The sequence below is a fragment of the Bombina bombina genome, chromosome 12 (genome assembly GCF_027579735.1).
Source record: "Bombina bombina isolate aBomBom1 chromosome 12, aBomBom1.pri, whole genome shotgun sequence".
NCBI lineage: Eukaryota > Metazoa > Chordata > Amphibia > Anura > Bombinatoridae > Bombina > Bombina bombina.
This window is the reverse complement of record NC_069510.1, coordinates 18,259,082-18,274,965: the sequence shown is the minus strand read 5'-3', so window position 1 is coordinate 18,274,965 and position 15,884 is coordinate 18,259,082. Positions and strand designations below refer to the sequence as shown.

Sequence of the window (15,884 nt, the reverse complement as noted above, 5' to 3'; positions counted from 1 at the left end):
GTGAAAAAATTTGTGAAAAAGTGAACATTTTTTTTTTATTTGATCGCATTTGGTAGTGAAATGGTGGCATGAAATATACCAAAATGGGCCTAGATCAATACTTTGGGATGTCTTCTAAAAAAAAATATATATATACATGTCAATTGATATTCAGGGATTCCTGACAGATATCAGTGTTCCAATGTAACTAGCGCTAATTTTGAAAAAAAGTGGTTTTGAAATAGCAAAGTGCTACTTGTATTTATGGCCCTATAACTTGCAAAAAAAGCAAAGAAGATGTAAACATTGGGTATTTCTAAACTCAGGACAAAATTTAGAAACTATTTAGCATGGGTGTTTATTGGTGGTTGTAAATGTGTAACAGATTTTGGGGGTCGAAGTTAGAAAAAGTGTGTTTTTTCCCATTTTTTCCTCATATTTTATATTTTTTTTATAGTAAATTATAAGATATGATGAAAATAATGGTATCTTTAGAAAGTCCATTTAATGGCGAGAAAAACGGTATATAATATGTGTGGGTACAGTAAATGAGTAAGAGGAAAATTACAGCTAAACTTACACCGCAGAAATGTAAAAATAGCCTTGGTCCCAAACGGACAGAAAATGGAAAAGTGCTGTGGTCATTAAGGGGTTAATGCAATTTATTTTCAGTGTGGGAATCCAGAACTCATAAAACTTCTAGGCTTGGGCAGTGATACATTTTGCTAAATTTGCTTGTGGAAAGTTTTGTGGTAATTGGTTGCTGTTGAGGCAAATTATTGCGCACAATTTCTACATTCCTCGTTTTAGGAAGTCATTTCCCCCCCTTGACCTCCCATCCTTGTTTAAAGCACCAGAATTTGCAATTATAATATAGGGACATATTTTTTTTTTCTTCATTTTTCTCAACTCTTTGCATTTTCTGTACCCTTTGACATAACTTTTTTTTTTTTACAGTTCTGTTTTCTTGTCTTCATTTTTAGCTAAAACCGAACTATAATATGTATATAAACTAAGCTACTGTCCTATTTTAATATATATATATTATAATATTAAACGTTATATATTTCAAACTGCATGAGGAAAAACTGTCGAATGGAAAAACAATTCTTTTAGCCAACTAAACTGGCTACCTACTTTTTTTTATTGTTGCCATAGTGATAGGAAGGCCAGACGTAACGTGCTCGTGATCCCAAAATGTTATCGTGCACCTTTCACAAAATCAGGGTTTGCTTACGTCTTGCGTGCGCGTGTTAGGTTGGAGCTGCAGGAGGAGAGAGCTCAGAGCAGAGCGGCTGCATCACAGTGAGTTGTTTATGGTTCCTGGTGCGTTGAAGATCTCGGACCGCAGCAGATGGAGGCCGAGTCCACGTTGTTGCGCCGGTGCCACCGCTCGGTGCCTGGGCTAAACCGCCCTGCCAGGTAAAGATAAGTCGTATTGGAGACCTGTTGTTGCTCTGCTGTCCTCACTCTCAGGCCCACGGGACAGAACCCACCCCCTCCCAGGGCTGGAGGAGGAGGTAGGCCGGGGAGAGAGGCGGGAGGGTCGGGTGAAGTCTGGGGAAGCCTGGGGGAGGGAGTGAGAAGGCGGAGGCGGCTGAGCTGTGCCAGGAGATGTGAGAGGCTGAGCACCACTGTCCCTGAGCCGACAGCTTATGTGTGCACCTGTGTCTGCTGTTATACTGCACCTCTCTCTAGAGCTATTAGAGTCTAAATCTCTGCCCAGTGCTAGGGCTGTATGTGTCTAAATCTCTGCCCAGTGCTAGGGCTGTATGTGTCTAAATCTCTGCCCAGTGCTAGGGCTGTGTGTGTGTACCTCTGCCCAGTGCTAGGGCTGTGTGTGTATCTCTGCCCAGTGCTAGGGCTGTGTGTGTGTGTATCTCTGCCCAGTGCTAGGGCTGTGTGTGTGTGTGTATCTCTGCCCAGTGCTAGGGCTGTGTGTGTGTGTGTGTACCTCTGCCCAGTGCTAGGGCTGTGTGTGTGTGTGTGTACCTCTGCCCAGTGCTAGGGCTGTGTGTGTGTATCTCTGCCCAGTGCTAGGGCTGTGTGTGTATGTGTATCTCTGCCCAGTGCTAGGGCTGTGTGTGTGTGTGTGTGTATCTCTGCCCAGTGCTAGGGCTGTGTGTGTGTGTGTGTACCTCTGCCCAGTGCTAGGGCTGTGTGTGTGTATGTGTATCTCTGCCCAGTGCTAGGGCTGTGTGTGTGTGTGTGTGTGTATCTCTGCCCAGTGCTAGGGCTGTGTGTGTATGTGTATCTCTGCCCAGTGCTAGGGCTGTGTGTGTGTGTGTGTGTATCTCTGCCCAGTGCTAGGGCTGTGTGTGTATGTGTATCTCTGCCCAGTGCTAGGGCTGTGTGTGTGTGTATGTGTATCTCTGCCCAGTGCTAGGGCTGTGTGTGTGTGTGTACCTCTGCCCAGTGCTAGGGCTGTGTGTGTGTGTGTATCTCTGCCCAGTGCTAGGGCTGTGTGTGTGTGTGTATCTCTGCCCAGTGCTAGGGCTGTGTGTGTATGTGTATCTCTGCCCAGTGCTAGGGCTGTGTGTGTGTGTGTGTGTATCTCTGCCCAGTGCTAGGGCTGTGTGTGTGTGTGTGTGTGTACCTCTGCCCAGTGCTAGGGCTGTGTGTGTGTGTGTATCTCTGCCCAGTGCTAGGGCTGTGTGTGTGTGTGTATCTCTGCCCAGTGCTAGGGCTGTGTGTGTGTGTGTGTGTACCTCTGCCCAGTGCTAGGGCTGTGTGTGTGTGTGTGTGTACCTCTGCCCAGTGCTAGGGCTGTGTGTGTGTGTGTATCTCTGCCCAGTGCTAGGGCTGTGTGTGTGTGTGTATCTCTGCCCAGTGCTAGGGCTGTGTGTGTGTGTACCTCTGCCCAGTGCTAGGGCTGTGTGTGTGTGTACCTCTGCCCAGTGCTAGGGCTGTGTGTGTGTGTGTATCTCTGCCCAGTGCTAGGGCTGTGTGTGTGTGTACCTCTGCCCAGTGCTAGGGCTGTGTGTGTGTACCTCTGCCCAGTGCTAGGGCTGTGTGTGTGTACCTCTGCCCAGTGCTAGGGCTGTGTGTGTGTGTATCTCTGCCCAGTGCTAGGGCTGTGTGTGTGTGTATCTCTGCCCAGTGCTAGGGCTGTGTGTGTGTGTATCTCTGCCCAGTGCTAGGGCTGTGTGTGTATCTCTGCCCAGTGCTAGGGCTGTGTGTGTGTGTATCTCTGCCCAGTGCTAGGGCTGTGTGTGTGTACCTCTGCCCAGTGCTAGGGCTGTGTGTGTGTGTATCTCTGCCCAGTGCTAGGGCTGTGTGTGTGTGTACCTCTGCCCAGTGCCAGGGCTGTGTGTGTGTGTGTACCTCTGCCCAGTGCCAGGGCTGTGTGTGTGTGTGTGTGTACCTCTGCCCAGTGCTAGGGCTGTGTGTGTGTGTACCTCTGCCCAGTGCTAGGGCTGTGTGTGTACCTCTGCCCAGTGCTAGGGCTGTGTGTGTGTGTACCTCTGCCCAGTGCTAGGGCTGTGTGTGTGTGTACCTCTGCCCAGTGCTAGGGCTGTGTGTGTGTGTGTACCTCTGCCCAGTGCTAGGGCTGTGTGTGTGTGTGTACCTCTGCCCAGTGCTAGGGCTGTGTGTGTGTGTGTACCTCTGCCCAGTGCTAGGGCTGTGTGTGTGTGTGTACCTCTGCCCAGTGCTAGGGCTGTGTGTGTGTGTATCTCTGCCCAGTGCTAGGGCTGTGTGTGTGTGTACCTCTGCCCAGTGCTAGGGCTGTGTGTGTGTGTACCTCTGCCCAGTGCTAGGGCTGTGTGTGTGTGTACCTCTGCCCAGTGCTAGGGCTGTGTGTGTGTGTACCTCTGCCCAGTGCTAGGGCTGTGTGTGTGTGTACCTCTGCCCAGTGCTAGGGCTGTGTGTGTGTGTACCTCTGCCCAGTGCTAGGGCTGTGTGTGTGTGTACCTCTGCCCAGTGCTAGGGCTGTGTGTGTGTGTACCTCTGCCCAGTGCTAGGGCTGTGTGTGTGTGTACCTCTGCCCAGTGCTAGGGCTGTGTGTGTGTGTACCTCTGCCCAGTGCTAGGGCGCTGTGTGTGTGTGTACCTCTGCCCAGTGCTAGGGCGCTGTGTGTGTGTGTACCTCTGCCCAGTGCTAGGGCGCTGTGTGTGTGTGTACCTCTGCCCAGTGCTAGGGCGCTGTGTGTGTGTGTACCTCTGCCCAGTGCTAGGGCTGTGTGTGTGTGTACCTCTGCCCAGTGCTAGGGCTGTGTGTGTGTGTACCTCTGCCCAGTGCTAGGGCTGTGTGTGTGTGTACCTCTGCCCAGTGCTAGGGCTGTGTGTGTGTGTACCTCTGCCCAGTGCTAGGGCTGTGTGTGTGTGTACCTCTGCCCAGTGCTAGGGCTGTGTGTGTGTGTACCTCTGCCCAGTGCTAGGGCTGTGTGTGTGTGTACCTCTGCCCAGTGCTAGGGCTGTGTGTGTGTGTACCTCTGCCCAGTGCTAGGGCTGTGTGTGTGTGTACCTCTGCCCAGTGCTAGGGCTGTGTGTGTGTGTACCTCTGCCCAGTGCTAGGGCTGTGTGTGTGTGTACCTCTGCCCAGTGCTAGGGCTGTGTGTGTGTGTACCTCTGCCCAGTGCTAGGGCTGTGTGTGTGTGTACCTCTGCCCAGTGCTAGGGCTGTGTGTGTGTGTGTACCTCTGCCCAGTGCTAGGGCTGTGTGTGTGTGTACCTCTGCCCAGTGCTAGGGCTGTGTGTGTGTGTGTACCTCTGCCCAGTGCTAGGGCTGTGTGTGTGTGTGTACCTCTGCCCAGTGCTAGGCTGTGTGTGTGTGTACCTCTGCCCAGTGCTAGGGCTGTGTGTGTGTGTACCTCTGCCCAGTGCTAGGGCTGTGTGTGTGTGTGTGTACCTCTGCCCAGTGCTAGGGCTGTGTGTGTGTGTGTACCTCTGCCCAGTGCTAGGGCTGTGTGTGTGTGTGTACCTCTGCCCAGTGCTAGGGCTGTGTGTGTGTGTGTACCTCTGCCCAGTGCTAGGGCTGTGTGTGTGTGTGTACCTCTGCCCAGTGCTAGGGCTGTGTGTGTGTGTGTACCTCTGCCCAGTGCTAGGGCTGTGTGTGTGTGTGTACCTCTGCCCAGTGCTAGGGCTGTGTGTGTGTGTGTACCTCTGCCCAGTGCTAGGGCTGTGTGTGTGTGTACCTCTGCCCAGTGCTAGGGCTGTGTGTGTGTGTACCTCTGCCCAGTGCTAGGGCTGTGTGTGTGTGTGTACCTCTGCCCAGTGCCAGGGCTGTGTGTGTGTGTGTGTGTACCTCTGCCCAGTGCCAGGGCTGTGTGTGTGTGTGTGTGTGTACCTCTGCCCAGTGCCAGGGCTGTGTGTGTGTACCTCTGCCCAGTGCCAGGGCTGTGTGTGTGTACCTCTGCCCAGTGCCAGGGCTGTGTGTGTGTGTGTGTGTGTACCTCTGCCCAGTGCCAGGGCTGTATCTGTCTCTGTGTGTGTGTACCTCTGCCCAGTGCCAGGGCTGTGTGTGGCTGTACCCTCTGCCCACTGCCAGGGCTGTGTGTGGCTGTACATATATGTATAAAAATGTGAGACATGAAACCCAAAAAATGTCTAGCTTCAGATAGAGCATACCATTTCCCAATATATTGAAAAGTTGTTTAAAATTGTATGTTCTCTATGAAACATGAAAGAAAAATTGTGGTTTTCATGTCCCATTAAATTCTATGTATGTTTTGACTTGGCAAGGCTTCCGGGGTCATTATAATCAGTGCTTGACAAATATGTTTAAAAATTAGGAGCCAGTAAGAATATTTGGGAGCCAGGCATATTGTTAGGAACCAGACAGTTGGATTTGTATATAGATATATGGAGAATAACCCCAAAAGTTAGGAGCCAGGGGTAAAATGATAGGAGCCAGTGGCTCCTGGGTTTGTTGAGCTCTGATTATAATATACAATGCACTCCGGTGGCTCTGGAAGACCAGATACCAGGTCATTATAATATACAATGCACTCCGGTGACTCTGGAAGACCAGATACCAGGTCATTATAATAATATACAATGCACTCCGGTGGCTCTGGAAGACCAGATACCAGGTCATTATAATAATATACAATGCACTCCGGTGACTCTGGAAGACCAGATACCAGGTCATTATAATAATATACAATGCACTCCGGGGGCTCTGGAAGACCAGTTACCAGATCATTATAATAATATACAATGCACTCCGGTGGCTCTGGAAGACCAGATACCAGGTCATTATAATAATATACAATGCACTCCGGTGGCTCTGGAAGACCAGATACCAGGTCATTAGAATAATATACAATGCACTCCGGGGGCTCTGGAAGACCAGATACCAGGTCATTATAATAATATACAATGCACTCCGGTGACTCTGGAAGACCAGATACCAGGTCATTATAATAATATACAATGCACTCCGGTGGCTCTGGAAGACCAGTTACCAGATCATTATAATAATATACAATGCACTCCGGGGGCTCTGGAAGACCAGATACCAGGTCATTATAATAATATACAATGCACTCCGGGGGCTCTGGAAGACCAGATACCAGGTCATTATAATAATATACAATGCACTCCGGGGGCTCTGGAAGACCAGATACCAGGTCATTATAATAATATACAATGCACTCCGGGGGCTCTGGAAGACCAGATACCAGGTCATTAGAATAATATACAATGCACTCCGGTGACTCTGGAAGACCAGATACCAGGTCATTAGAATAATATACAATGCACTCCGGTGACTCTGGAAGACCAGATACCAGGTCATTATAATAATATACAATGCACTCCGGTGACTCTGGAAGACCAGATACCAGGTCATTATAATAATATACAATGCACTCCGGTGGCTCTGGAAGACCAGATACCAGGTCATTATAATAATATACAATGCACTCCGGTGGCTCTGGAAGACCAGATACCAGGTCATTATAATAATATACAATGCACTCCGGGGGCTCTGGAAGACCAGATACCAGGTCATTAGAATAATATACAGTGCACTCCGGGGGCTCTGGAAGACCAGATACCAGGTCATTATAATAATATACAATGCACTCCGGTGGCTCTGGAAGACCAGATACCAGGTCATTATAATAATATACAATGCACTCCGGTGGCTCTGGAAGACCAGATACCAGGTCATTATAATAATATACAATGCACTCCGGTGGCTCTGGAAGACCAGATACCAGGTCATTATAATATACAATGCACTCCGGGGGCTCTGGAAGACCAGATACCAGGTCATTATAATAATATACAATGCACTCCGGTGACTCTGGAAGACCAGATACCAGGTCATTATAATAATATACAATGCACTCCGGGGGCTCTGGAAGACCAGATACCAGGTCATTAGAATAATATACAATGCACTCCGGGGGCTCTGGAAGACCAGATATGTCACCGCCTTCTGAAGTAGGCAGAATAAATCATGCACTTCATTTAAAAGTTTACTATGCATAGGACTTAAAACTGATACCAAAATAACTATTTACATTTGATAATAGTAGTGAAATTAAAGGGACACCAAACCCACATTTTTTTTTCTTTAATGATTCAGATAGAGCAGCACATTTTAAGCAACTTTCTAATTTACTCCTATTATCAAATTTTCTTCGTTCTCTTGCTATCTTTATTTAAAAAGCAGGAATGTAAAGCTTAAGAGCCGTCCATTTTTTGATGAGAACCTGGGTTATGCTTGCTTATTGGTTTGCTAAATGAAGCCACCAATAAGAAAGCGCTGTCCAGGGTCTGAACCTGAAATAAGCTGTCTCCTAAACTTTAAATTACTGTTTTTAAAATAAAGATAGCAAGAGAACAAAGAAACTGATAATAGGAGTAAATTAGAAAGTTGCTTAAAACTGCATGCTCTATCTGAATCATTAAAGAAAAACAATGGCTTTAGTTTCCCTTTTAAATGTGTCTTAAAATAACATGCTGTATCTGAATTATGAAAGTTTAATTTTGACTTATGTCCTTTTTTGAGTGGTGCATGCACATTAATAGACACCTTGAAATTTTTTTTGGCTCCTTATTTTTAAAACGTGTATACACTTTCTGCCTATCAAGGATAAATGTGCCCTGTGTATGCACTTCCTGTCTTTTACCGTATATAAACTCTAGGCGTGGGAAAAAATGTATTAATTATAGAAACAAATGACGACTATGGCTGCTGTTGTCACATTTTGGTTATTTTCAACACACAATTCTGTTTCTTGTCAATTTTATGCCCATGCCTAATAAAGACCAGGCTTGAAGTAGATAGGATCAGTACAACACCCAGTGGCCCCTGGTAGAAACTATAGAAAAGTAGGTGCAGCACGTTCCAGGCCTCCCTCTAAAAGCCTCCAAGGTAAGTATCAAATGAAGAGTTAAAGGTGGCACACTATTAAGTAAGCAAACCTTTATTTAGACAAGCAACGTTTTCCGACTCCTGCTCCTTTCTGAAGCTTGAGAAAGGGGCAGGAGCCCCGAAACGTGGCTTGTCTAAAGATTTGCTTGCTTAATAATGTGCCACCTTCATCTCTTTAATAAACACCTGGCTGGCATTTCCTCCTGTGCTTTGACCATATTAATACATGTCTGTGTGGCACTGTTGGCTAGTGCTGATACCCCACATACAGAACATCTTGCTTGGGTTTTGACTGCATGTGGGCACACCCTGATTACCATGGCTCTGCCATGACAGTGTTTGTACTTGTCCTATGTACTATGCTTTGTGTCATGAATAAACATTTTTTTACACCAATTTTATGTTCATGCCAGAATATCTGGAAGTGCCATAACTATTTATTTTTTTTGCCAAAAATTAATAGTTGTGACACCATAACTCCAGGAGTTTGTCACCCCTGTCATGTATGTATGCACCTTTGGTGACACTTCTGGCCATTTAAAGGAAATGTCCTTAGCTCCCTTAGAAACTTGTTTTTATTGTGAAAACCTGATTGCTATTTTGAGTGTGGCATTTGAAAATAAGGAAATAAAATATATACATATCTAAGTCTGACTTTTTTTTTTTTATTATATTTTAGGACCTAAACTACCTGGGCTGTTGGGAATACAAAAATCTGCGTTCACTGCTAGAATGTTTCTTGTGAATGTCCCTCCTGTGGTATCTCTCCAGAAACAATGGGCACCTTTTGGGCAGACAGCATCTTGTAGACTACCAGTTTATTTCTCAGAGTCTGAAGAGGATATTACTGGGACTCGTGTCTGTGCACAAGTGAAAGGAATTATAAATAATCTCCAGAGCGATGAATCTTCTCTTGATGTGACCAGTGAATATGAGTGTATTATGCAGAAGAACAGAAAGGGGGAGCTTAACATAGACAGAGGACTGAAGAACTGTCCTTCCATTATTAAAGGACATACACGTGACAGTGCAACCCTTGTTGTCCCTGCTCAGTTTAAAGAACACACAGAAGATAGTTCTCAGCTTGGACCACTTATACTGGAATCAGATAGTGATGATTCAGTTGACAGAGACATTGAGGAAGCCATTCAAGAATATCTAAAGACAAAAAGCAACACTGACACTTCTTCTCAAGAACAAGCAAAGGCCCCCAGCACTTCCCCAAAGCTTGATTTGCTGAAACTTGGTCAGAAGAGTGTTTTGATTAGTACATGTCCTGCTCCGCAAACATTGGTTAGTAGTAGTGACACTTCCAGTAGCTTCGGGTTACAAAACAATCCAAGGAGTGTTTCTCCTGCCAGCGTGAGCAGTGATGATTCTTTTGAACAGAGCATCAAAGATGAAATTGAGCAATTTCTAAATGAGAAAAAGCAACAGAGTACCAAAAATGAAATTGCTTCAGTTAAGAAGAATGCTCATAATGAAACTCCAGTTAAACCAAAGGTAAGAATAAGCAAGATATGTGAAAAGCAAACTTTGAAGCATGGAAGCAAGCAATTGTTTGTAGGACAGCATTCTGAATCTCCTACTCTACTAGCCAAATGTCCCAAGCCTAAAGTGGAGAGTTTCCAAAATTCTAACAATAGAACTCAATCAAAGTCTAAATTACCAAGCATAAATGAGAAACCATGCATTATCCAGACTGTGAAGGAAGAACTTTCTGACTCCAGCAGTGATGATGGCATTGAGGAAGCCATTCAACTTTACCAACTGGAAAAGAACAGGAAAGAGGGTAATCTTAGTATAACTCTGAATGTCCCTCCCATAAAGGAGGAAAAGGTAAAAACTTCTGTTGAAGCTACGATAAACGTAGGTCCTTGTGGGGAAAAACCCTCCTCTCCTAAAGTTTATAAAAAACCTGAAAACCGAAAAAGAAAAATTTTGCACTGCAAACCAACTGCATTTAAAGATAACCAGAACTGCCAGGACTTAACTGCTAAAAGACTCTTTTCTTCTGAAAATGACGGGAATCCAAAATGTCAAACTGGAATTAAAACGACCTACAGGGTTGAAACGGCTGCAGAGTTGATGTGCGCAGAAGCCATACTTGACATTTCAAAGACTATTTTCCCTTCCCACCCAGAAGGTACTTACACAGTTAAACAGGAAAGTCCAATTCCTTCATCAGAACCTGTACAACCGCAGTGTGGTAGCGACAGCTCTATAGACAGTGATGACAGCATAGAGCAAGAGATAAGATCATTTTTGGCTCTCAAGGCACAGGCTGAGAGTACAAGTACAGCTCCTGTTAAACAAGAGCCTTTATCTTCTCAGAGTATCAACCAGCCATCTCTTTCCAAAGCAAAACTTTCTCTCACTCAGAAGAGAAAACTAAAAGAGGAGAACACGTTTCTGCATCAAGACGGACCACAAATAAGTTCTTCACAGTCTTCAAACGTCTACAACAGTGGAGAAATAGTTAAGGATCTACAGCCAGAAGGAAATGTACAGAAAGACAGTGTAATTAATACTGATGGGCTATCGCAATTGCAATGTCTGTCAGACATTAATAGACAGACTGGCCATGAGGCTTTAGATTCTATAAAAGTGCTTAAGTCATCAACAGTACTGAACAGAGATAAAAGGAAGTTCTTCAATCAAACCAGGAGTTCTGGGAGTGGAGATAAAAGTAGCTCACTAGACAGCGATGAAGACCTTGACACTGCAATAAAGGATCTTCTGAAATCAAAAAGAAAATTAAAAAAGCGACCCAAAGATACTAGGCCACAGTGTAAGAAAAAGGTCAGGTTTGGTGAGATTACAACCAAACCACTGGAAATATTTGATGGGTCTGACCAAAAGGATATCTTAATGAAAAATACCCCTTTTATCAAAAGTTGCCTTGTAAATCCCATAAATAGAGAGAACCCTTTAAAAAAGACAAAGACTATCTTAAAGCGAACGGAAGAAAAGCAAAAACAAGTGACTGTTGGAAGTAGCAGCATAGTCACCACTTCTAATAGCAGTAAAGATTTTGAAATAAAACCAATTAGTGCCTCAGACGATATGACATGCAACAGCAAAAATGCTAAAGCACGTGCCTTCTCAGATGCACAGGACAGTAGCTCTGTGGACAGTGATGACAGCATAGAGCAAGAAATAAGGAAGTTCTTGGCTGAACGAGCCAGGGCATCAGCAGAACTAGCTGCCGCACAAACAGTGCCCTCTGTTTTAGGTTCCACTGTTGAAAAAGTGAAGGATACTCGGTCTTTTAAAGAGAATGATAGAGGGTTGTCACTGCCTGTGACGGTTGTCCATGCTGCTGAGGTAAAGAGTCCTTCTGCGACAAATGCGCAGGCTGCGGCAGTTCATCAGTTAACTGACACTAAACAGAACTTATCTCACATTGGGCAGTTATATCACCGGCCCATTGAACTGAGCAAGGGTGCAAACCCAGTGATTAAGCAGGAACCTTTAATAGTAAAAAACGACTTTTTTGTAGATCAAAACCATGTTCTTAAGCCGAGTGAGGCTTGTCTCCAGACTGCACATGGCAGAGTAGTTCTGAAAACTGACGTTAATGGTTCTCAGGGCAAAACCCATTTACCCATTTCTGGAAATTTTGTGGCAGGTCTTAAATATGTTTCTGGAACAGAAGCAAAACTGGTTTTAAATACTGTTCCCTCCAGGGTTTCCAGTGATGTCCAACTTTATAAAACAGGAGTAGATGTTACAAAATTGGGAGGCTGTCAGCCCGTTTTGAAAAAAGGAATTGTTTTGGAAAAGTCCAGAGACCTACAGTCATCTAACATTGCTCCTAAAATACCTTTGGTTCGCTCTGGTGTGTATTTGCTCACCACAAAAGTGTGTAAAGAAAATTCTCCTTCTTTGTGTCTCCCTGTTAGTGCAGCTTCCCATGAAACTGGCATTAATGTAATGAGCATTCAATACCGTTGTGGTCAGGCAGATACAAACACGTCACCATGTGTTGACTTGGTGTCCCTTCAGCAACACAAAAGGGTTGAAATTAGGGATGTTAAGTTATTAAGCACAGAAAATACCCCAAGTAAGGCAGGAGAGGTTCTTTCCCTTGATACCAAAACAAAAATGTATAATACAGCGAGAGAAGTTGTAGAGTACGAAAGCAGACCAAGTAATATTAATGAGGAACCCCAGGAAGATTTAGATGCAGGCTCTGGTAGAAATGTGAAGGAGAGCTCACAAGAGCAAGGAAAGGTTTCTAATTTGTAAGTATTTTTTGTTTATGAATTCTCTTTTTTAGATGTACAGTATAGGATATTGTAAATAATTTAAAGGGTAAAGCAAAAAAAGAGACATGGTAATGATGTTCTTGCATAATAGATATTTCACGCAATTATTTCTTGTTGAGATTTCTGTAACATGATTCTGAACAAACTTTAGGTAAAACTAATAGTTCAGCCATTTTTTTTTCTGCTTAGCCTCTTTAAGGCTTAAAGGGTTGTTGGCCATCTTTCAAGAAACATATCCTTAGTGGAGGTCTCTTTAAAGGGATAGTCTAGTCAAAATTAATCTCTCATGATTCAGAGGTGCAATTTTAAACCACTTTCTAATTTTCTCCTATTATCAATTTTTTCTTCTTTCTCTTGGTATCTTTATTTGAATGTAAGCTTAAAAGCCGGACCATTTTTTGGTTCAGCACCTGAGTAGCGCTTGTAGATTGGTGGCTACATTTAGACGCCAATCAGAAATTGCTACCCAGGTTCTGAACCAAAAATGGGCCGGCTCCTATGCTTACATTCTTGCTTTTTCAAATAAAGGTACCAAGAGAATGAAGAAAAATTAATTGGCGTAAATTAGAAAGTTGCTTAAAATTGCAAATTATATATCTGAATCATGACGTTTAATTTTGACTAGACTGTTCCTTTAAATAGATGCAAGTTCTTCACAAACTTGTTAAATGTTTTATAGTGTATCATAGCACTTCACCTATTTAAAATTGTGTAACATCCCTTTAAATCTTTAATGCAATATTTCCTTTTGTTCAATATACATTAATTTCTCTATCTTGGCTTCATACCCATATCTGATACACGTAAAGAGAAAAAGCACTAATGAATACCTCTGTAAACATTGTATGGTAAAGGATTTTCCTATTTTAGTTTTACATTTTGTAAAGAACAATAATACGTTTAAATGTCAGCTGTTTTGTCAATCATTTATTTTTGTGGGGGTTTTTTTAACTATTTTTTTAAACAAATCTTTAAGAATTTTTTTTTAGTTTTGTTCCCGTACCCGAGACAATTTTTTTTTTTTTTTTTTTACCATTTCTTTGGGGATAAGTGTTAGTTTAACACACACAAATTTCACTTTTCTTCTGTTATGTGTGATCAGTCCACGGGTCATCATTACTTCTGGGATATAACTCCTCCCCAACAGGAAATGCAAGAGGATTCACCCAGCAGAGCTGCATATAGCTCCTCCCCTCTACGTCAGTCCCAGTCATTCTCTTGCACCCAACGACTAGATAGGATGTGTGAGAGGACTATGGTGATTATACTTAGTTTTTATGACTTCAATCAAAAGTTTGTTATTTTAAAATAGCACCGGAGCGTGTTATTACTTCTCTGGCAGAGTTTGAGGAAGAATCTGACAGAGATTTTTTACTATGATTTTAACCGGAGTCGTTAAGATCATATTGCTGTTCTCGACCATCTGAGGGAGGTAAAGGCTTCAGATCAGGGGACAGCGGGCAGATGAATCTGCATTGAGGTATGTGGCAGTTTTTATTTTCTGAATGGAATTGATGAGAAAAGCCTGCCATACCGTTAAAATGACATGTATGTATACACTTCAGTATTCTGGGGATGGTAATTCACCGGAACTACTGTGTTAAAGGTCACTAATCCTTTTAATAACTATTCTCATGTTAAACGTTTTTGCTGGAATGTAGAATCGTTTACATTGCTGAGGTACTGTGTGAATAAATGTTTGGGCATTATTTTCCACTTGGCAGTTTTTTGCTTTAATTGTGACAGTTTCGTTTCTCTTCACTGCTGTGTGGGAGAGGGAGGGGCCGTTTTTGGCGCTCTTTGCTACGCATCAAAAAATTCCAGTCAGCTACTTTTATATTTCCTGCATGATCCGGTTCATCTCTGACAGATCTCAGGGGTCTTCAAACTTCTTTGAAGGGAGGTAAATTCTCTCAGCAGAGCTGTGAGAATTCTTATAGTGACTGTGTATAAAAAACGTTGTTTTGTTTTCTTATGTACAAATTTAATTAGTGTTGTTTTTTACTAATGGGAACAAACCTTTGCTAAAAGTTGTGTTGTTTTAAAATTTGATGCAATAACTGTTTTTTTTTTCAGTTCATTATTTCAACTGTCATTTAATCGTTAGTACCTCTTTGAGGCACAGTACGTTTTTTGCTAAAAAAGATTATAACCAAGTTGTAAGTTTTTTGCTAGTGTGTTAAACATGTCTGACTCAGAGGAAGATATCTGTGTCATTTGTTCCAATGCCAAGGTGGAGCCCAATAGAAATTTATGTACTAACTGTATTGATGCTACTTTAAATAAAAGTCAATCTGTACAATGTGAACAAATTTCACCAAACAGCGAGGGGAGAGTTATGCCGACTAACTCGCCTCACGCGACAGTACCTGCATCTCCCGCCCGGGAGGTGCGTGATATTTTGGCGCCTAGTACATCTGGGCGGCCATTACAGATAACATTACAAGATATGGCTACTGTTATGACTGAAGTTTTGTCTAAATTACCTGAACTAAGAGGCAAGCGTGATCACTCTGGGGTGAGAACAGAGTGCGCTGACAATGCTAGGGCCATGTCTGATACTGCGTCACAGCTCGCAGAGCATGAGGACGGAGAGCTTCATTCTGTGGGTGACGGTTCTGATCCAAACAGATTGGACTCAGATATTTCAAATTTTAAATTTAAATTGGAGAACCTCCGTGTACTACTAGGGGAGGTCTTAGCAGCTCTCAACGATTGTAACACTGTTGCAATACCAGAGAAACTGTGTAGGTTGGATAAATACTTTGCGGTACCGGCGAGTACTGACGTTTTTCCTATACCTAAGAGACTAACTGAAATTGTTACTAAGGAGTGGGATAGACCCGGTGTGCCGTTCTCACCCCCTCCAATATTTAGAAAGATGTTTCCAATAGACGCCACCACTCGGGACTTATGGCAAACGGTCCCCAAGGTGGAGGGAGCAGTTTCTACTTTAGCTAAGCGTACCACTATCCCGGTGGAGGATAGCTGTGCTTTCTCAGATCCAATGGATAAAAAATTAGAGGGTTACCTTAAGAAAATGTTTGTTCAACAAGGTTTTATATTACAACCCCTTGCATGTATCGCGCCGATTACGGCTGCGGCAGCATTTTGGATTGAGTCGCTTGAAGAGAACCTTAGTTCCTCTACGCTAGACGACATTACGGACAGGCTTAGAGTCCTTAAACTAGCTAATTCTTTCATTTCGGAGGCCGTAGTACATTTAACCAAACTTACGGCTAAGAACTCAGGATTCGCCATACAGGCACGCAGGGCACTGTGGCTAAAATCCTGGTCAGCTGATGTT

At 43.7% G+C, this 15,884-nt stretch overlaps 1 protein-coding gene across 1 annotated transcript in view; it reads left to right on the top strand.

Moving 5' to 3' along the window:
* Nucleotides 1-1,237: 1,237 nt before the first annotated feature.
* Nucleotides 1,238-15,884, top strand: part of PPP1R26 (protein phosphatase 1 regulatory subunit 26) — a 61,785-nt gene continuing 47,138 nt past the window's right edge. Inside the window, exons 1-2 of the mRNA XM_053695776.1 lie at nt 1,238-1,401; nt 8,986-12,553. Of these exons, the coding sequence (XP_053551751.1) occupies nt 9,039-12,553 (3,515 nt within the window). The 5' untranslated portion in view covers nt 1,238-1,401; nt 8,986-9,038. The remainder of the gene's footprint in view (nt 1,402-8,985; nt 12,554-15,884) is intronic.